The sequence below is a fragment of the Cenococcum geophilum genome, assembly GCF_001692895.1.
Source record: "Cenococcum geophilum 1.58 unplaced genomic scaffold K441scaffold_9, whole genome shotgun sequence".
Classification (NCBI taxonomy): Eukaryota; Fungi; Ascomycota; class Dothideomycetes; order Gloniales; family Gloniaceae; genus Cenococcum; species Cenococcum geophilum.
In genome coordinates, this window is record NW_027137567.1 from 2,804,596 (window position 1) to 2,826,345 (window position 21,750).

Below are 21,750 nucleotides of genomic sequence, written 5' to 3' on the forward strand. Positions count from 1 at the left end.
CTCACTAATACTGTTCCTCTTTTTTAACGCTGACCTAGTCTAGCACCGGCTTAATGCAAATTGTTACGGACGCTTTAAGTACGATGTTATAACTACTTAGAGAAGAGTCGGAAGCAGCCCGTTAGATAAACGAGGCACGGTCTAGGATGGAACCCGTAGAGCTATGTGACGAGGAATGGTAACCAAGGTCACATAATAAGGAACGTAGGAACGTCGGAATATCGCTATGTTGCTATAGAGCGACAGAGCGACAGAGCGACGGAACGAAGGGATTTCTTAGGAGTTCGGTTGTGTATTTAAAGGACCACGTTCCCTACTTAGATAGTTCTCTTTTTGTAGTAATTCTTAGAATATAATTAGAGTTAATCTATTAGGCAACCACTCCACCAGTTATTATTACGTTGTTAACTTTTATACTTACATTTCCTATACACCTAGCCTATTAACGAGCCTATTGTAGTTCTTGCTATAAGGTTCCGTTATATAATTACTACCTAGTTACGGTATTAATATAAAAAGTTAAATAACATGCCACTAAAAGCAGCCACTATAATACTATTAATGGCAGCAACTACTTTAGGGACAGGAGGTAATACTAGTATAGCGGATACTAACTTATAGCAACCTATAACGGTCGGACAGCTATAGGAAATAGTTAACTAGCTAACAGCTAATAATATAGTGTTAGAAGAAAGACTTAATAGGATAGAAGCAGCGAAGATTAAGCTACTATTAATTAAGAGATTTATAGGAGAGAGGTTAAAGCTTAAAGGATTTCTTACGCAGATGCACTTTAAGGTCTTATAAAAGGGAGCAAAGTTACCTATACCTGTGGATTGGATAGCCTACGCAGGACTATTCTTATTAGGAAAAGCACTTAAGTAGTTTAAACCTTACCTTATGGAGATATAGGTAAACGGAATAACGACCACTAACTAAGACGTGCGATTTATGTTCTTAAGTTAGGAAGGATTTATAGAACGACTTATGCAGATATTTAGAGACCCAGAAGAAATAACTATAGCGGAAAGAAAACTCTAGAACCTTATATAACGAACTTTAGTAATTAAGTATACGATATAGTTCTAGATACTAGTAATATAAGTAGAGTAGAATAATAGGGCGCTTATAGCATAGTATAAACAGGGACTTAAGGCTAAAGTTTAGGACGTAATTATCCTAATAGAAGATGCAGACACCCTAAGGAAACTAATAAATTAGTTAATTAAGATTAATAATTGGATCTACTAAAGGGAATAGGCTAAGAAGGGCTAGGATAAAGTTTTATAGTTATATAAGGCGCAGAGTACGCAATAATAAAAGCTAAGTTAGAAACTATAGTATGGCGCAGAGCTAATGGACCTAAGTAGTACTAAAGAAGCCTATAAGAGATAGAGTAAACTATAAAAACCTAGAGGGCAAGGATTAAGTAATTAAAGGTCTAAGGAGTAGAGGCTAAATTAGGGATCTTAATAGTAGAAGATATTTAGGCGGACTCTATAGTAAGAGAAATAGTTTAAAGAAGGAGCTTGCATAAATTACGGAAAATAGGGTTATTACGTTAGAGACTGTAAAAGTGGGCAGAGTTACTATATAGTAAAGGGTATAAAACTAGTAGACGATATATATGTATAGAGGGATAATAATGTGCTATAAGGAATAAAAGAATATTTAATTAGAAGTTTTATGTTTTGTTATAATAATATATACCAAATTTATAAGGACGCTAAGTACGGCGTAAGCTATTAGCTATAAGAGCCAGCACCTATAGGATGTAGAGGAACCAATAAACCAGTTCGCAGATTGGATATTAAGGACGATAAATTTAACCTAAGCGAAATATTCCGTGATGATAAGGCAATAAGGGCCGCTTATTAGGAGTAAGTAGACCTTAGAGATATTATACTAAAAGTAGAGGATAATTCCATTATAGAATAAGGAACATTAGTAGGGATTAAAACCCTACTAGATACAATATCTATCGCTTTGTGAGACGTAAGAGAAGTAGGACAGCGAACTACTTCGGTACTTAATAAAGGTAAAAGGCTAAAGGCTTAAGATTCTTAAGATAAGATAAGAGATAACTAAGATTCTTAAGATAAGATAAGGTAAGCTTAAGGACCTATAATGGACAGAAACTAATAAAGTAGAGTAATGGCTTAGTTTAAAGATATACAAATAAGCTTAGGATAAGAATTCCTAACGGTATAAGATTCTTAAGACAAGATAAGTGAGATCTAGGACTCTTAAGACAAGACGAGGACACTAGTTAAGCCTAGTTAAACTAAGGTAGGGGCTAAGCTTAAGTTAGAAGTAAGCTTAGGATTAAAGAACCTAAGGGGTTAAGAATTTAGAGTGTAAATTAGAACACCTATAAATAAGAGGCTAGGAGCTTCTTTATAGATTAAAGAATCTACAGCGTAAATAGTGATTAGGCTAGGAGACAGATATATAGACCTAGAAGACTTACTAGGGAAATATAGTGCTCAGCCTAAAGATCGAAAAGTTAATACTAAAATCAAGAAGTAAGACGACTTTAAGAATTAGAGCGTAAGGCGTAAACTAAAAGAAACTATAGAAGAGTTTAGGTAAAGAATTATTATATAGCAAGAATAGAAACTAGATAAGAGATTTAGTATATTGGGATATATAAGGGACAGAGCACTAGTATAAAGAATTACTAATAGGCTAAGAGTAGGTATATTAAGAGCTAAGTGGCTTATCAAACTAGAATAAGAAGAGGATTTAGGGATTTCTACTAGGTTTAAGGAACGACATACTAAAGGCTGTTATAACATAGTAATAAAGAGATATTTCCTTACGGACAGACTATATATACTTAAGCAGCTGTATTAAAAGTGGTATAGATAACGACATAATAATAAGTGGGAAGATTTCTATATGTAGTTAGACGAGAAAGTTATTTAAAACCACCCGATTATAGAGAAGGCTATAACTTATATTAAGGGGGCCTTAATTATAATATTAAAGGATCTAGAGGAACGTTTAGAGGACTAGAGAAGTAAGAGGCGCATCTTAGTACCTGTAAATAAAGTCGCAACGTTTAGATTAGTATAATAAAGGTTTAAACTTAGGGATAAAGACGAGCTAAGAGTTAACCTAAAGCACCTAGTATACTACACAATATTATAGATTACGTGCGTAAATAATATATACGAAATATATAAAAATCCAAAAGAAAAGAATTGGAAATACCCTATAAGGATGTACTGGATAATAGATAAGTAATAGTATAGGAATGCTAAATATATATATAGATGGCATCCAACAGAGGTCTAAGAGGAAGGAAGTTTAGTACTTTAACTAGGAAGATTCCTTATAGAAGAATGCTTAAACGGATAATAGTAGTAGGAATACCTAGAGAACACGTATCTATAGTATATTAAAGATAAAAAGCGAACTAGGTATTAGCTAAAGAACGAGCTAAGTGTACTAGAATTAAGCAGCTAATAGTTAGGAAAAGTAAAGGCCTACGGGACCAGAGGGAGCTAGTAGTAGAGCCTTAGACCCTTAAAGGAATTTAAGGACGACACCTAAATTTATAAGTTAATTAGTAAGATTAGCAGTTTAAAGCGCTAATAAATAGTGGAGTAATAAGGAACTATATCTTACTAGTAGCAGTTAAGAGAATGGGACTACCTTATAGATAAAAGGAGTAACCTTACCTATTAGTTATAATTTTAGGAGATCTAATAACCTATAGAGGAGGGATTATTAATCTTAAAATAGGACCTATTTAAATAACTATTAAAGAGAGACAAATTAAGATGTCTTTTAATATCCTACTATTAGGACGGGATGAGGTAGTATTAAATATGCCTTAGTTACAGGAATATAATCTAAGGATTAATTGGATTATAGGTTAGGTTAATATTAGAGATACTTAACGCTATAAAATGCGATAATAAGCTAAGTTGGTATAGTACTAAGTAGGAGCAACCTATAAAGAAACGGAAAAAGGACTAAGCTATATACTAAAGAGATACCATAAGTACGGTAAGAAACTATGGTTACTAGAGAGTAAAAAGCTGTTAGAATATATAGTATAGGACTATAAAATAGAGTTAGAACTAGGAATAAGTCTAAGGTTCTTTCTAATCTATAAGCTTACCAAAGAAGAAGGTAGAGTATTAAAAGAGTTTGTCTAAGAAAATCTATAAAAGGGATATATTAGACTATTACAGTTATTAACGGGTTATCCAGTACTGTTTATACTAAAGAAGAATAGTAAACTAAGGCTGTATATTAACTATAGATAGTTAAATAGCATTACTAGAAAGGATAGATATTCTTTACCTTTAATTAACAAAATCTAAGATAGGATAGGCAATGCGCAAATCTTTATAAAGATAGATTTAAAATAGGCGTACTATTAGATTAGGATTAAGGAAGGCAATAAATAAAAGGTAGCCTTTAGGTCAAAGGAAGGACTATATAAACTATTAGTTATATAATTTGGGCTTATAAACGCACTAGTAATGTTCTAGAAGCGTATTAATAATGTATTAAGAGAATACTTAGATAAATTTGTTATAGTATATCTTAATGATATTATTATCTACTTAATGACTAAGGAAGAATATAGGGAATATGTTAAATAGGTCTTAAAGAGACTATAAAAAGAATAGATACTAATAGTAATTAAGAAATACGAGTTCTTTATTAGAAAGACCGATTTTGTTAAATTTATTATTAAACTAGGCTAACTTAGTATAGATCTAAAGAAGATTAAGGCTATAGTAAATTGGTAGGAATTAGAGAACGTTATATAGTTAAAATCGTTTCTAGGGTTTTATAATTACTGTAGAAGGTTTATAGCGTAGTGGTTAAAAAATATTAAGCTATTTATATAGTTAATAAAGAAAGAAGAACTATGGGCATAGGAAGGGGAGTAAAGAGAACTCTTTAAGAAAGTTAAAGAGTTATTTACCTAGGAGCTAGTTCTTAAGATCTATTAACTAGGATTAGAGACGGTTGTAGAAATAGATATATTAGACTATATATTAGGGGCGTACTTTATATAAAGGTATTAGGATAGATAGCACCTAGTAATATACTATAGTTGGAAGATAATACCACTAGAGTTAAACTATAACATCTATAACAAGGAGTTGTTAGGTATAGTTATAGCATTAAAGAAATAGAGAGCATTTTTATAAGGCACAGAAAAACTATTTATAGTTAAGACGGATTATAAAAACCTAATAGGATTTCTAATAATAAAGGAACTTAACTAAAGACAGGTTAGATGGGCAGAGATGCTTATAGAATACTATTTTAAGATTTAGTATACTAAAGGTACAGACAATACGCGGGTAGATGCTCTGAGCCGTAAAGCTAAACTATAAAATAAGGGAAAGCCATTAGGGGCTTTATTACGAAAAGATACAGACGGATTAATTAGGTATAATTATCTAAAAATTATAGTAACTTAAGAAGATAATAAACTAGAGAAAGTCTACAAGACACTAAAAAGCTTTTAGGTATAAAGAATTCTAAAAGCATAGCTAAAAGATCTATAGACGGATATATACGAAAATTAAGAAGTAAAGTATATCCTAAGAAGCATAGTAGAGCAGTTTATAAAGGACTTTTATAAGGGACTAACCTAAGGATATAATGGAGCTAAGAGCTTAGTGTTAAGACTCTAGGAGGAGTATATTATTGACGGAATCTAAAGGATAGCCAGAAAAATCACAAAAGAATATCTAGATTGCTAAAGGAATAAACTAATAAGGTATAAGCTATATAGGGGGCTATAACCTATTAAAATACCAGAGAGACTATAGGAGGTCATATTATAGGACTTTATTATTAAGTTGCCAAAATTAAAAGATCCTATTACTAGACAAGATTATAACGCGATCTTAGTAATAGTAGATAAGCTTATAAAGTGGGGATACTTTATAGCATATACAGAAGAAATCTTAGTAAAAGATATTGCTAGAATCTACGTTAAAGAAGTGTTTATAAGATATGGAGCACTAAGTAAGATTATATTAGATAGAGATCCAAGATTTATAGTAGTATTTTAGGAAGTATTTTTAGCGAAGTAAGGAGTTTAAGCAGCAACTTCTACCGCATATTATCTGCAGACAGACAGCCAAACGGAAAGGTTAAATTAGACGCTAGAGTAGTATCTAAGGCATTATGTCAATTATGTATAGAATAATTAGGTATTATTATTACTAGTTATATAGTTCGCATATAATACAACACCTTAAAAAGGGATAGGTATATTACTATTTAAGGTAAATTATGGATATAAGCCAAGAACATTGTTATTACTACGGTAAGCGAAGAAAACGAGTAGCATAGCTAAAGAGAGAATAAAGATATTAATAAATCTTTATATAGACCTTATAGAATTAGTAAAGAAAGTATAAAAGAAAATAAAAAGGTATTATAATGCTAAGAAATCTAAGGGACCAGATCTTAAGGAGGGAGATAAAGTGTGGCTACTATATAAAAATTTTAAGAGTTAATAACTAAGTAAGAAATTGGACTACGTTAGACTAGGACCTTTTAAAATTAAGAAAAGAATTTCACTAGTTACGTTTAAGTTAAACCTACCAGCCAAAATAAAGATCTACCCTATATAGTATATCGCAATACTAAAGCTAGTACACGGAAATATTAAGCTACTAGTTTATAAAGCAGATATATATAGAGGATAAGAAGAAAATAAATAGTAAGTTTTAAAGATCGTTAATTATAAGGACATTAATAACGAAATATAGTACGAGGTTAAGTGAATAGGCTATACTAAGACTACCTAGGAGCTACTAGAGAATTTAAGGAACGCTATAGGAAAGGTATAGGAGTATTAGAAGAAAATAGGTTAGGGAGTATTAAGGGTAATAACTCGCCAAAGAACGAAACAGTTAAGGGGGACTTAGAAGAATTAACCGCCAACGTATTTAACTCTGTTTCCTTCTCTATTAGAATAGAACCCGTTTTAGCCTCCTCCGCCTTAAGTTTAGTAAGACCCTATTTAACTAAATAAAACTTATAAGAATAAACTTTCTTATACACCTTCTTAAGACAATGGAGATAAGCGTAAGCTGCTACACAAGCCTTATAAACGCAGGTCTCCTTAGCAAGAATTTAATCTTCCTTAGTATAAAGACAACGGAGCTTATTAAGGGCGCTTAACAACTCATTATTAAGTTTTACAGCAGCCAATTAAACTTAAAACCCTAAGATAAATTAATTGAGGGATAAGGCGACTCTTTAAAATAATTAAGCGCGTATATTTAGCATTAGATATAGATTAAACATCGCAGGACAATTGCATATTCGCTTACGTACACTCAGCGCAGAAAGAAGGCTGGCAACTAAAGGGAGCCACGATTATAACATACACTAACTTCTTCTCTGCATAACGAGAATAGGAAGGCATAACCTTACCCAATAACTAGATTAGTAAAATAGTATAAGCATAATAAACGGATATAGCTAAAGGAGGCATATTAAGAAATAAAGAAAATTAAATTAATAATTAGGACATTATACCTCTAGTAAGTAACTTAGAGATGCTAGATATCTTTAAGGACAAAGATAAAAAGGAGGGAGATAGTGTTACAGACGCTTTAAGTACAATATTATAACTACTTAGAGAAAAGTTAGAAGCAGCCTATTAGATAAATAAGGTATAGTCTAGGATAGAACCCATAAAGCTATATAACGAGGAATAATAACTAAGGTTATATAATAAGGAACGTAGAAACATTAAAACGTTGCTACGTTGCTATAGAGCGACAAAGCAATAGAGCAACGGAGTAAAGGGATTTCTTAAGAGTTCGGTTGTGTATTTAAAGGACCACGTTCCCTACTTAGATAGTTCTCTCTTTGTAGTAATTCTTAGAATACAATTAGAGTTAATCTATTAGGCAACCACTCCACTAGTTATTATTACGTTGTTAACTTTTATACTTATATTTCTTATATACCTAGCCTATTAACGAGCCTATTGTAGTTCTTGCTATAAGGTTCCGTTATATAAATAGAGGCTTAATAGCGTTTATAGACGACTATAATGTATAGGTTATAGGACTATTAGTAGCAGCAAACTATAAAGGTATTTAGGCTATTATTAATAGAGTAATAAACTAGGAGAAACGAAGCGGCGCAATGTTTAAAGGAGAAAAGACTATATTAGTGCACTTTATGAGAAACACGGAGCGGACTAATACCAGTAATATTACTAGTTAGGTTACTTTATTAGATCGGTTCGGTTATACCAAAATTTAAATCCTAACTAGTTAGACGATTTTATTGGCTTAATCTAGATCGGTTCTAAAGCTTTAGCGATAACTAGGTAACTAGGAACTAGTAAGGCCTTAGTAGTAAAGATTTAGGTAAGGGCGAACGTTACCTAAGGGAGCTAAGCCTCGTCTATTGGCTTAAAATTGCCGTATAGCAATGCCCGAGTTAATCCGTTTGAGGCTTTATAGATAACTAGATTAATTAGATGTAGTTAATTTAATAGAGTTAATAAAGTTAAGGTGGTTATTCCTAACCGCGTTATCCCTATCACGTCGCCTATATTACGTCGCCTATAACGCGTCGCCTTTATTATTACTACCCTTATTACTACCCTCATCGCGTTACCCTTATTACTGCCCATATACTGCCCTTATTGTTTTATAATTAACAACTAATCGTCGTTTAACACCATGCCAAGACTTGTAATAGTAAGTACGACGTTCTAATTTGCTTATTAATCGCTAATATTACTGCTGACGTCCTGCAAGCTTTATAGGATCTCTATATACTATTTTATTACTTTATATAACTCCTCCGTACCTTCCTTAAGCACCTTTATCGCTTTATACACTATATTACTCTAAAATCTATATATTTTATCCGGTTAATCTGGTTTAACCAGTTATATAACCGGTTAGTAGCCTAAATCCAAATTTTGGATCGGTTTTAGCCTTATTTTTATAACCTAACCTAACCGCTAACATTACTAACTAATACTACCCCGTTTATAATTAAGGGAAAAACAATTATACTAGGGTATACAGCTAAGATTCTAGGGGTAGTTATAGATGCGGAGCTTCGGTATAAGTAATATATTATAAAAGCAGCCACTAAGGGCCTTATCGCAGCTATAGTACTAAAGAGACTCCGAATGGTATCCCCCTTAACCGCAAGATAGCTATTTGGGGTAACGGTAGCGCCGGTAGTAGACTACGCCTTAAATATCTGGATACACGTCTATAGGGGTTCCGCTATAGCCGTAATAAATAAAGTATAAAGAATTGGAGCGTAGGCAATTATAGGAACTTTCTATATAGTAGCTATAGTTATTAGGGAAGCCGAAGCAAGTATATGGTTAGTACGCGAGCAGCATTTAAAGAGGGCTATTAAGCTATGGGTTAACCTCTATACGCTATATAAAACGAACCCGCTCTTAAGGCTCCGCATAAAGGTGCTCTAGAGGTTTACGTCCCTACTATAAAAGATAGCCTATACATACCGATATACACTAATAGATAAGATAAAGGTTATTTAACCTTACGTAGTACCACTATGGGAGGACTGACTACCTATAAGTATTAACCTAGATAAAGATAGGGCAACTAAAGCCGCTAACTTCGTTTAAGGTATATAGATCGCAATAAGCTCGTCTGGGAGGAGAGGCATAGTAAGAATGGGAGGTGTTATCTACGATACCCTTAGTAATATACTAAACAAGGAAGTGGTTATATACTTAACTACACTAGAACTAAGAGCAGAACAGAACCTATACACGGCTAAACTAATAGCAATATTATTAGCGATAAGACGCTTACTACTAGATCTATAGGGGAGATAGATTACTATATTTACTAGTAATTAGGCAGCACTACTAGCGCTTAGCTAACCTAAGCACTAGTCCGGCTAAATAAGTATTGCATAGATCTATAATATAACCCGCACGCTAAGGCAAAGAAGTAACTGCGTCCTTATAGCATGGGTCCTAATATAAGGGGAGTTCGTATTAGGTAAGAAGGTAAAAGAAGTAGCATAGCGGGCTACTACGTAAGGACGCCTACTGTAAGGACAATAATACTAGGCCAAGGCTACAATAATTAATACAGCAAGAGTAAGACAGTGGGGTAGGAAAATACTACTAGAAGGAGTAGGAAGGTACTTAAGAAAAATAGATATAGCGCTACTAGGTAAACATACCCGTAGGCTATATAACTCTCTTAAGCGAGAAGAGGTAAATATGTTAGCCTAACTACGGACGGGAATAATACAACTTAATAGATATCTACACCGGATTAGAGCGGCAGAATTAGATTAATATAACTACGGATAAGTAAGAGAAACAGTAGAATATTTCCTTTTTAGGTATATAAAATAGATAGCGTATTAAGAATAAATGCTATAGCAAACAGATATAAGACGAGGCAGCTTATCCTTCTACCTTAGGGGCAAGGCGCCATCTAACCCTAGACAGTAGACACTAAACGTGGACGTGGTCCAAACGACAGTAAAATATACAATAGCCACCGGACGACTTAAGGCAGAACCGGATCAATAACCCACCCACCACAGTTAAACCCTCCCCCCCCCCCTTACACTTCGACCAACCTACACCACGCACCCTTGTGCCACTAGCAGATCTTGCTTTAATCGCCGAAGATAGGACAATGAACACTTGGAGGAACAGCCCCCCAAGACTACCTGCTACTAACCACCCACGAGATCTCGCAGAATAAGGTATTAGTAACACTAGGGAGTACTGAGTAAGGCATATGTACGGGCTTGTACGAGAATATGGCGAGACTAAAAGGAGCGAAAATATGTAATATAGTACTAGTGCCCTTTAGGCTTAGTGCCTCCGGGCGGAATAAACATCATCATCATTATACACTTGGCTGACGCTAGCGTTGGGGATCACTTGAAGAGGCTGACAAAGCGTCAGAACCTAATAATGCGTATTGATAATTTGTATGCTTTGTGAATCCATTGGTCCCATCCTTCCCAACTCGCGCCGATGCAAATGCTGCTGAAAGCATAGTCACTGTATTCCAACCATTTGAAAATAAAAAATTCCACCATCTCAATGTCCCAAACGCCTTTGATGCAGTTCGATCAACTCACCTCTCCGTAGCATCTGGAAATATTGCTTGCACGAATTCATCGAGAAGCGTGAACGCTAAATGCGTGCTATAGGACCGTGATAATATTAGACACCCAGCAGATGTTAAATGAAAGAAACCTAAAAGCAACTTACTTGAGCCTCTGATTATTAACCGTCGCTAAAATCCTTCTACTAGCCGCTTGCGCATTCGCTCTCCCAACCACACTACCCGCTAAATCGGGCACTAGGGTAGCCAACACGAGTCCAGCTTCCTTACGGCTCCTTACTTTCTCTGCAGAGCCGCGCACTGTGGCTTCCTTCATCTCTCCACCTGGCCATATTGTCGCTTTAATGAGTTCGAGGTATTTAACTACATTTTCCTCGGAAAGAAAAAGCTTTGCATGTTCGCGGACTTTGCGTTCAATGGTACCACCAAGAAGTTGATGCAGGACAACGACAACGGCACGGCCACGCAGCCAGTTGCTCTCACGGTTAAGCTCAAATGCCTCAAGGAAGAGGTCGCAAATAGGTTTGACGAACGGCTCTAACTCCCGATTTTCAAAAGCACGAAGCTCTGCTTCTGCTTCTGCATCCGTGGTGGGATCGGTGCCAAGAACGGCAGAAGTAGGGATGATAGGAGCCGCAACGCCGTTACTGGCTAACTGACTAGTCGCGGCGGAGATGAGATTTTGGCCCGCAACGGAGAGCTGATCGAGGACTGGAATGTTGCCCAAGAACTCTTCCATACCATCAGTGACTGAATTGTAGATCCGGGTGACAAAGTCGCGACTATCAGATTGCGAAGAGCTCAAATCGGAGTCCGATATGGCCTGTTGCGAAAGGAAAGCGCGAAGGTCTCGGCTGCGACAAATGGCCGGAATAAGAAGAAGTTCCTGCACGCGATAATGAGTTAGATGTATCATGGTGAAGGAAGGAATTCAAGCAACATACACGAAGATACCTCTCGAGCCCTAGACGTCGTTTTTGCAGAAAGTCCTTTTGCAATTTTAAGACCATTTGTCGACGGGGAAATTCTAAGTTTCGAACCTCGGGATACTTTGCTCGCAGTCGTTTATTTAATTCGTGGAATTCACTGTATCTTCGAGTGACGACCCATGTTGCAGCAGGCATCTGATCTCCTGCTCGCCTACGGACCTCAATCATGTCTAAAAGGAATGAGTCACGCTACAGCTATAGAATGGAGCTTGACTTACACATTGCATATTCACGACCGTCTTCCTCGTTCCCCACGATAATAGATTGTATGAACACAGTTGCACGACCGTATAAGCTGTTGTCACTTTCTTGAACAATATATTGCTGTCTCTGTAACTCCTTTCTTTGGATTTCCCTTTTTAAACTTGCCTTTGACTTGCGGAGAATTCTGAGTTCAGCGGCATTATTCGTCAACTCCGCCTTCGTAGTCAGCGAGTCCACGATCGATTCTTGAGTGACCAATCTCTCAATATCTGAACTCAGTGCGTCAATAGCTTCAGCCAAACCTAAATCGCCAGGCGCGGCCTCGTGGATCTCGTCCTCTTCTATTTTCTCATTGACGTCTGAATCTTCAACTTCATCTTCAAGAAATTTTTCCTCCTCGCCAAAGAGATCATCATCCGTGAAGACGCCTAGACGTGATGGTTCACCAACGAGCCCAAGAGAGGCAATGCTTGGCTTCGCATTTCCTTTTTTCTGGATCGGTGGCATCGGCGGGACAGGTTGCGGTAATTCGAGAGAGCCCTTCATTGAGTCATTGTCTTGTGGCGAGGTAATGCTTGGTTCAGAGAAGAGTGAGTTCTTATCAGGTTCGTCTTCCATGATGTCATTTAACGCTGCTTGCATGGCATCAACAACTTTGGCATCGTTAGCATTAGCTCGGGAAGATTCTATATCCGAGTCGAGGCTTTGGGTGGAGCGAGCTAGAGGATCACTGTCATAGTCGTCGTCGAATAATGGAGTTCGTGGTGATGTGCCGTCTAAGGAACGCCGTGCAGGAACTTCTCCTTCTGCGGGCTTTACGTAACCTTTCAGGTCCGAGGACGAGACTACGGCTCTTCGAAGGTCAGGCGGTTGTAGGATGTGTCTGGCAGATTGTGCACGGGTCACCTTAGATGGCACTATTAGAGAGGACGGCTTGCTTTTGTCCTGTGACCCGTTTTTGCCCATAGTCGGGCTGGAAGTGACACCGGTTGCCTCGTCCATGGCAAGCCATTTGAAATAGAGGTCTGATTTCTTAAATCTTCGAAAATAGGGTTCCTGCAATTCTTCATAGACAGCCGTTTGTGCTTGCAATATTGCACGTCTGGCTGCATGATACTGCATAGGCGTGGCGGTCTTTCCAGCTTTCAAAAAGCCGGTGACAGCCTGCCTAGCCTGAGGCAAGATTTTTAGCTCCGCCTTCGATAAATATGCATCGTTGATTTGGGCTAGATCAGCGCGATCGGATTCAGTCCATGCTGGAAGTGCTCCTAGATATTCCTCTGGCTCGTCCGTGTCCCTTTCTAAGGGGTTTCGAAACCCATCAACAACAATCCAGAATTGGACCAGGCACATCAAATTCAGCCGATCCATATATTCCATGAAGCATGACAGTCCTGAAGCATCATAGAGAACCTCTCTCAATGAAGCATTTTCAAATTTCGAGGCGGTCCGCTTGTGTGCTTGTGGCAATTGTACCGAGAGCTTTTGTTTAACTGACCCTCCAGCCCCCAGTGTGGCGACCCTTTGATCTAAGATCCGTTTTCCAGTTTCGAGTCGACGAATATATACTGGATCTTGGCCCTCCACTGCAGATTCCCGCCGGAGCTGACTAGCTACCTCACTTCGGAAACGTCGAGCATCTGAAAGGGTGTTGGTCTGTCTAATTGCCCTTATAAACCTCTCAAATTTCCGCTCATTATCATTAGGAGATAGTTTTGGGAATGGTGCATTCCTTGGAGACTTCAGTGAAGGCGGAGCATGTTCGTCAAGAGCTGCGCGAAGTTTTCGAACTGTTTTGCGGTCTTGTAGCATTGTTCGGCCCTGTATTGTGGTCAGCGGATTGTGACGTAAAGACGTAAAGAACTCTTACATATGCCTCCATCAACTGGTTCCAAGTATCCGGATCAGATAGCATTTGCATAACAGGGAATAGGACTGCGCAAGCAACAATTTCCTTAATTAATACAATCACAGCTGGGCTGGTGGTCATGCTCCTAGGAAGAACCTTCGGGATGAGTCTTGTTACTATGCCCCGTAAATGTTGCTGCTGGACCAATTTTGTATTCGAGTACGCCAACGATGCTGCTGGATGTAATTTGCCATCATTATACTTTCCCGCAATTGCCAAGTCAAGCTCTTCAGACTCAGTAAAAGAACGCGTGAGCCTTTTTCCTCGCACCACCCGCTCCGCTTCGTAGAAGTCCCTCATGTGACTAGTAATCAGTGGTACCATTCGCGAGACTACAATCTCTACCATATCCACTGCCAGAACCCTATCCCGAATATCGCTCAAAGCGGCTCTCACAGCTCGATCGACCTCATTTGCGAATGTCGGCCTGCTGCTAATATTCCTGTACCAGCCGGAAACAAAATCCCGTAGAATGAGGTCAATCAATAAATCGAAGTTATCGGATATGACGAAGGACGCTGGATACAGCGGCTCCCTTTTGTACTGCGATCTCCTCTTCAGAGCCTCCGTTTCCATCCTCCATGTCTCCGGTGTAACAAACGCCACATGCCTTGCTCCATACCCCTCTCCTGATCTTTCCTGATATTGCTTCCCACGAGAGGTAGATATTATGAGCCATCCTAGGATAGCAACGGTGCTGGCAGCTCCAGCAAAGAATGCATACGGCAGATAGCGAAGAGTGGGGACCCAATGGGTGACGAAACCCCAGGAGATGAAAGCGATGATAATTGCGATAATTACATCTCTGCGACGAAGGGCCATAGTCCGGGGAGAGCCATATGCAGTCGATCCAGCATTTTGCACTGGCGGGGTTCTGCTCTGCAGTGGCATCGACGCCGACTATCGCTTTTCGATTCTCGCTTGCCGAAGACAAACAAAGCTGCAGTCAATGGGAACGTCATCTTTCAACACCCATTACGAATTCATCTAACCATCGCTCTGACACCGATGTTTCCTCAAGATTGTAGTAAGAGACCGGAATTCAAGCGAAATCCAGGAAAATGAAAGCTCTTTTGCGAACTCACTCTATGGAGAAGATGAGCTGAGGTCTCTGCTATCGCTATTACTACAACTGCCGCCTTGCATTCTTGAATGCTTAGAAAAGGAGAAGGCCCCCAAATGGTAGATCATAAAATATGCATTAACGTGAGGAATCTTAGCCGTATCTGTTTAGATATCGAAGGAAGATCCCAGGTCCAATTGGGCTACATACGCTCTCGGACAAAGAATCATTGCAGCAAGCTTCCCCACGCTCTAACAACCCTTTCTGTCCTGTTTGGGATGTTAAGTATTCTCCTAACTGTCCGAGGTCCTAAAAACCGCCTAGTCGTATTGTTGTAACCCTACATGCTTTTTTATTCGCTCCTCCGCGGGCATTTTCCTATCCGAACAGACCGCCTGTCTTCTGTCAGCCTCCCCTAATCAGCCGACAGGGCTTGTTCCTGCAGTGCTTTTTACACTACTGTCGCCAAGCTGTTTTAGACTGCCCGCAAATATCGTATATCGGCTGTGGCGTTATGTACGGAAGGTGCGTATCTTGAGTAATTCCGCTTTCTACAAAGAAGAGTTAAATCAGATCAGCTCCAAGTGCGACTCGAGCCATTCAGAACAATCACCATAGGGTACAGTATAAAAAACAATGCAGTAGCAATTGAGGATACCTCCACGCGTTTGAGGGATCCTTGCTTCAATATGATATTCTCCAGGGATCAACTTTCTTTGCTTTTTCCACACGCAGGAGAGATAAGCATGGTCCAGCCAAGAGATGTTGTTCCTGCAAAATTCCCGCCTGAGCATTCATGAAATCCCGAGGAGTTTGAAATATCAATTCTTCATCGTGGGTCTTTGAATGGGGGGCAAATGATAAGATGTTGTTTTAAATATAACATGAAAGCTTTTCACACAGTATACTTAGGATTCAAGTAATGATAATCAGTTTCCTTCCTCATTTTCGATTATGCTTTTCATTATGGGTGTTTTGCTAAAGGAAGTGCTGTCTGCACCAGTGTCGATTAGGGAGATTCGTACTCTCAATGCTGTTATTCTTGTAGTATCGTTATTGTCTGTGATCGGGGCGGGATGGATCATATTAAGTTTTCTGGTACGTTAGGTCCTACTACAATCGACTTGTACCCTCATCTGACTTTAATTTAAAGCTGTTTAGATCGGTGAGAACATTTCGACACCAACTTATCCTGTAAGTTTGGCTAGCGTGTCTCCGGGGGTTCTCCATGGCTGATCTTTATAAGAGGTCTTGCCATCAGCGACTTATGGATGGCTATTAATTTCATGTCCTCCACGGCGGTCAATCTTTCTGGCTATTTACTCTCAGAAAAGCCGCAGAAGCCATTCTGTAGTTTTAATGGATTCATGACGCAGCTTTTCGTTGTCCAGAGTATGTGGAAGTGACAGATGATCATTATCCATGCATGTCTAATTAGTTGCGTAGCGGACTATTGGGTGTTGATGATTGCTATTTGCACATTCTTGATATTGGCAAACTACAAGCACCAGTCCTCTTGGATTCAAGAACACCGCATCGTCCTTTGGTGTCTCCCGTGGGGGTTCTCGACTTTGTGGGCAGCCTTAGGCCTTGGCATAGCCGGATACGGCAACATCGGGGCTTGTAAGTGTCTTCGATTCCTCTAACATAACAAAGCCTGCTCCAATGGCCATTCCATTCTGAATACTTATATTTCTCGTAGGGTGCTGGTTCACAAGTGATCGAACGCGCCTATTAGTCAACTTTATTCCACGCTGGATAATTATTCTCGTTATCCTTGCACTTTACCTGCGTCTATACTCTCTCATTTATAAAGCCCATACACGTTTCACGAGCTTCGACCAGGAGGCCGCCGGAACGCCAGAACCTGAGGCCGAATCTGTGTCCTCGACAAGATGCATAGGCTGTCCGAACGGGAGTATGGGTCTGGGTTCTGGTCTGGGTTCTAAAGATAATGAGAGGGGTGCTGGTACGAGAGGTGTAACACAAATGCGGAAACCGAGTCCAGTGTTGAAGAAGTTGGCATACCAGATGATGGCATACCCTCTCATGTACATGCTTATATGGACCATTCCGACTGCCGTCCGCATATACCAGTCGGTCACCGGCAAACCAGCCTCGTTCGGGATTGCTACTGTTGATAAGGCATGTTCGCTTCCGAATCCGAGGGCCTTCTTCGATGTTGACGGTTTGTGTAACAGGCTTGTATAGTTATTCAGGGTTTTGCCGACGCCCTGATCTATGGCTTTAATGAGTCCTCCTTGAGCGTCTGGCGGGAGCGATTCTCTAGGTGTAAGAGTAATAGTAGTTCCACATTCACCGGTGGTGCTCGCTGTTAATGTCGATTCTATCTAGCATCTTGGCGGTATTTTGTTTCTATTTCGTGTGGCTACTCTTGTATTTCTACTCAAGGGTTTCACATGCAGCTCTGAATACACCGTTGATTTATGGGCTGTTGTGGAAAGTTTGGATGGTGCGAGTCAGGGAGGAGGTACAGACATAGCCCAGCAGATCCGAGCCACGTCCACTGGACACTATAAATATATTACAACGAGCTCCAAACCTTCGGAGACATATAGCGACATTTGAACTTGCCCCGTACCCGAGTTTGCCCAAGATTCGTATGTATTGCGGCTGGATGCTAGAGCACATTCTGTCCTAATTTTGGACGATATAGTTGGGCTGAAGGAGTGTGGATGCTTGGTGCCAAATGTCCCGAGCGCGTTCTCAAGTTATAAATTGAACCATTCTTTTGGCATTTTGATAATTTCAAAACACATATTTGTGATAGAAGACTTCGACTTGCATCGGGCGTAGTTAGATCGCGCCCATTTCTCAGCTGCATTGGCATGCACAGGATATTACAGCGCTCAAAAGTTTTTAGGCATGGTGATAACTGCAACCCTTGAATGACAATATGATCTCAATATTGTCCGCGGTATATATTTGGTACAGTATGAAAAACTGCTCACTTAGAAATACAGAAATACCATGATCACTAGCACTTGATGTCCGTCCGCCGAACCTCTACTCTACAGAGCCAACTCCCATAACTCCTCTCCCAAACCACTCACTCACTGTGCCAAACTTATCTCGACTCCTTCCGAGCGCATCCAGGAACAAATCATGCCGCTCTGCACTTTCCTCCTGTGCCTTTTTAATGGCCTTGATCGTTGCATTCTGTGGTGTGCACAGTGGACACTCAGCATCCTCCAACTCTTCGTCAGATGAAATATTTAAACAGGGATACTGATGAAACGAATGTTTACATAGGAAGTGCACAGTGGGTAGTTCAAGAGGCGAGCCACATGACGCGCAGCGAGTTGCTTGGAAGACGACGGGTTTGGAGTCGATGGCGGCGAGCTCGACTTGTTTAGTGACCGTGTCATTACGGAATGTTTCGATCATGTGTCGGTTATTTGATATTTCCTGTCGCTCACGCTCGATTGTTCTGCTGAGATAGTCTTTTATCATACCCATAGTTGCAACACCATTGACGCTAAGTGTCTGGATAACCTGCAGCGGCGCCATGAGACCATCTTGGTCGATTTTTTCAAGAACGGCATTTAGTTCGTCGCCGGCTTCTTCGAGGATGGTAGGGCTGGAGGTGAAGTAAGCAAGGGCAGCAGGATAGAGTTGAGGATCTTCAGGGCCGTATTTGCGCAACGCTTTGATGGCACCGACGGTATCCTTGGCTGATGTATATGAGCGGAAGATGTCGAAACGTAGACCTTGCTGTTCGCGAACTAAGATAGTGCCATCGCGGAAATTGGACAAATGGGACAGAAGTAGAACATTGGATGTATCAATAGGAATCTAGCAAGAATTAGTCGTGTGTGAGGGGCTGTTAGAAGCACTTAATCTCACGTCTTTGCCTTCTACAAGATTTTTGGCTTTTGTTTCCCACTCCTCCCGTTCGCTATCTTTCTTCGAATTTGCCGTATGGAGGTACATCTCAAATAAAGTTGTGTAAAGATCGCCTTTGTCATCTTCATTTAACTCATCCGCTTTAATACATGCCTCCAAGAATATCACGAACTCTGCTGCGTGATCAACGAAAGCAGAAAAGGCCGTTCGCGGCTTCGGAACTTTGTATTCTGGGGGTGGTTCATCAATATTCGTTTCAATAATCTGAGCCTGGCTGAGTGTAGGCTTCTGCTCTCCAGCCGAAGCAGGTGATTGGATAACATTAGTGTTCATGTATGGAAGAGGCAAGAGAGCAGCAAGATTCTGAACAGCACTTGAGGCTATGCCCATCCCTTGAGACGTTGGAGCATTAGGTACAACAATTGCGTCCTTTTTGGGGCGGAATCTGCCGGTATAATAATCTATGAAGATTTGTGTTGTATCTCTTGGACGATGCTCTAGCAATACGGTCGCATACTTCATAAGGTTGTGGTAGGCCTTTCAAAAGTTAGTTTCCCTTTGCGCAAATAGTCTGTTAGCTCACGTTTTCTGGTTCCAACCGCCAGATGTATGCTAATGCCTCAGCATATCGTTTAGAGTCTTCAATCAGGATATCAACAACTAATTCATGTTCATTGTGTTTCCTCGCAAGATAAGCAGCTTGGTCGTAGTAACCACCTTGGCGACACATGGAAATGGCCGTATCCAGGTCGAATTTAAGGTCCCCCGGTGATTTGATGAATTGCTCAAGCTTATCCACATCTTTCAGCTTGGCATAACAATTTAGAAGCAGAGTGGTATGATCTGATGTTGCTTTGTGGTGATCGTGGAGCTCTTCGAGATACTCAATAAGGTTATGTATTCTTTGCGTATCAAGGAACTAGTTGATTTCATGAGACTACAGGCAATTTGGGTCGTTGGAATTGGAAATACCTTTCGAATCACTTGAGAAGGTTCCGTGTTATCAATGGCTTTAAGGTATTGTTGCATCGCAGTGTCGTAGTCTTGTTTTTGGTACAGATAATCACCATACTTCCGAAGGATGATATTTTGTTGCGCGGCACCAAGTCCAGCCTTCTGAGCAAGGTTGATTGCGAGAAGGTATAGGTTACGCTGATACAGAAGATCGAGCTTCTGCGGAAAGGCTTTCTCATGGTATCGGAAAATCTGGTGGATAAGTTAGAGCACGGAGAATTCGAAGGATGGTTTGCTTACTTTTCCATCCGTGGTAAGGATAAATAAATCACCCCATTCGGACACCAGAGCCTTCACTTGGGATGATAAGGCTTCTTGGTGTGCTATGAATTTCAAATCGATGTTGAGAAGCGTAAAACTGGACGTGTTGAAGATGTCATCTGCATGGCTACCGCCGCCGAAGGCTCTCAATGGGCCTGACCTAGTAATTGTGTTTGTCTTTGGAGGTGAGACAACAGCAACATAGTCCTTGAAAATTGTGATCATCTTTTTCTGGCCCTCATAAGCATAAAATGGCCCTCTCCCATGAAGACCATAGGTATATATAGCATCATCCCTTGCGACAATAACATCACGGGTAGCCTTGTCAACTGTCATACATTCCACACCACAGCCTGTTTCATCCAACGATCGTGCTGGCTGTCCTTGGCCTCTTCCAGATATTACGAGTGTGGCAATTCGACCGGTAGTTGCGATATATAGCGTTGTGATATTCCCCTCTCTAAATTCAATGCCAGTTATAGGTTCCTCGGATTCAAATACCGTCCGCTGTCTTGCGCCTCGATCATGTATTAAATCACCTCGAACTACAGTGACTGCGCCGTTTGCAAACCCAACAGCAAGCTGGGAGAGATCATCTAGGGCTGCAAAGGCCGAAATCTGAACCATTAGCAATTCGTTTTATGTGAAAGGCTCTGCCACGGTGCTCACTGGGAATTGTTTTCGCCCATTATGTATTGTGAGCGTGCTTTGGCATCGAGGTATCCCAGTTTTCTTCTCAAGCTTGTCAAGTGCCCAGACTTTCAAGATTGGTTCACTGGATAGATCTTCTGCTATGGTGACAAGTAATGAAGTGCCCTGCACTTGCTTCATGTGTGTGATAGCTCCGACATCATGCGCCTTGAAGGACCGAACAACTTTGAATGATTGTGAGAGGATTTTGACGGTACCATCTGCGCTGCCAAAGAAGACACTCTCTGACCCTGAAGCTGCGGAGGTGATGTTGCCTTGCTAGTATATATGTTAGACCTAGGTAATGAAACCGTGAGCGGAGGTAATACTTCAGAGAGAGAGGCGCTCTCGTCGTCAGGAAGCTTGACTTGAGAGACATCAAAAAATTTGAACACTTTCCACTGCATGCTATTAGCTGCGAACCTTTGCTACACTAAAATATGCGTACCGAATTCAATGCCATCACAGTCAGCTAGCCATGTTCATGTTCTTCAGCATCACCAGGCGACATTTACGCAGCTTAATGCGGCAAACTTAAATCCGAGGAAGGGCCGACGAATAGCTGTCTGAGTCACGTGGCTTGGCATTTCACTGCTATTGTCCCTCCTAAATTCCTTCCAGGTTACGTTCCTCCTTCGACAA

The 21,750-nt window shown here is 40.0% G+C and overlaps 3 protein-coding genes across 3 annotated transcripts; 1 reads left to right on the forward strand and 2 right to left on the reverse strand.

The window, feature by feature from the left end:
- Positions 1-10,928: 10,928 nt before the first annotated feature.
- Positions 10,929-15,097, reverse strand: K441DRAFT_655674 (uncharacterized protein). The gene is made up of 5 exons (XM_067647898.1): positions 14,175-15,097; positions 12,319-14,125; positions 12,056-12,270; positions 11,258-11,997; positions 10,929-11,190 (listed from the first exon to the last, which is right to left on the reverse strand). Exons 1-5 carry the CDS (start codon positions 15,033-15,035, stop codon positions 11,121-11,123), a joined length of 3,693 nt encoding a protein of 1,230 aa, XP_067507254.1. The 5' UTR covers positions 15,036-15,097; the 3' UTR covers positions 10,929-11,120.
- A 752-nt stretch (positions 15,098-15,849) lies between these two features.
- Positions 15,850-17,832, forward strand: K441DRAFT_605811 (uncharacterized protein). The gene is made up of 7 exons (XM_067645383.1): positions 15,850-16,374; positions 16,430-16,470; positions 16,523-16,668; positions 16,723-16,899; positions 16,979-17,194; positions 17,255-17,425; positions 17,488-17,832. The coding sequence occupies exons 1-7, from the start codon at positions 16,231-16,233 to the stop codon at positions 17,613-17,615; spliced, it is 1,023 nt and encodes a 340-aa protein (XP_067507255.1). The 5' UTR covers positions 15,850-16,230; the 3' UTR covers positions 17,616-17,832.
- Positions 17,833-18,165: 333 nt separating this feature from the next.
- K441DRAFT_694291 (vacuolar protein sorting-associated protein 11) lies at positions 18,166-21,617 on the reverse strand. Its single transcript, XM_067652713.1, has 8 exons — positions 21,557-21,617; positions 21,438-21,509; positions 21,088-21,387; positions 20,398-21,036; positions 20,116-20,349; positions 19,727-20,062; positions 19,144-19,680; positions 18,166-19,092 (listed from the first exon to the last, which is right to left on the reverse strand). The coding sequence occupies exons 1-8, from the start codon at positions 21,569-21,571 to the stop codon at positions 18,304-18,306; spliced, it is 2,922 nt and encodes a 973-aa protein (XP_067507256.1). The 5' UTR covers positions 21,572-21,617; the 3' UTR covers positions 18,166-18,303.
- Positions 21,618-21,750: the final 133 nt, after the last annotated feature.

Coding starts and splice junctions, on each gene's coding strand:
- K441DRAFT_655674 (XM_067647898.1), bottom strand. CDS start 15,035: ATGGCCCTTCGTCGCAGAGATGTAATTATCGCAATTATCATCGCTTTC. Junction 11,998..12,055: donor GGCTCGAGAGGTATCTTCGT/GTATGTTGCTTG, acceptor TATCGCGTGCAG/GAACTTCTTCTTATTCCGGC. Junction 11,191..11,257: donor GTTAATAATCAGAGGCTCAA/GTAAGTTGCTTT, acceptor ACGGTCCTATAG/CACGCATTTAGCGTTCACGC.
- K441DRAFT_605811 (XM_067645383.1), top strand. CDS start 16,231: ATGCTTTTCATTATGGGTGTTTTGCTAAAGGAAGTGCTGTCTGCACCA. Junction 17,195..17,254: donor CATAGGCTGTCCGAACGGGA/GTATGGGTCTGG, acceptor CTGGTACGAGAG/GTGTAACACAAATGCGGAAA. Junction 17,426..17,487: donor TGCTACTGTTGATAAGGCAT/GTTCGCTTCCGA, acceptor AGGCTTGTATAG/TTATTCAGGGTTTTGCCGAC.
- K441DRAFT_694291 (XM_067652713.1), bottom strand. Junction 21,388..21,437: donor AGAGCGCCTCTCTCTCTGAA/GTATTACCTCCG, acceptor CATATATACTAG/CAAGGCAACATCACCTCCGC. Junction 20,350..20,397: donor TCCTTACCACGGATGGAAAA/GTAAGCAAACCA, acceptor CTTATCCACCAG/ATTTTCCGATACCATGAGAA.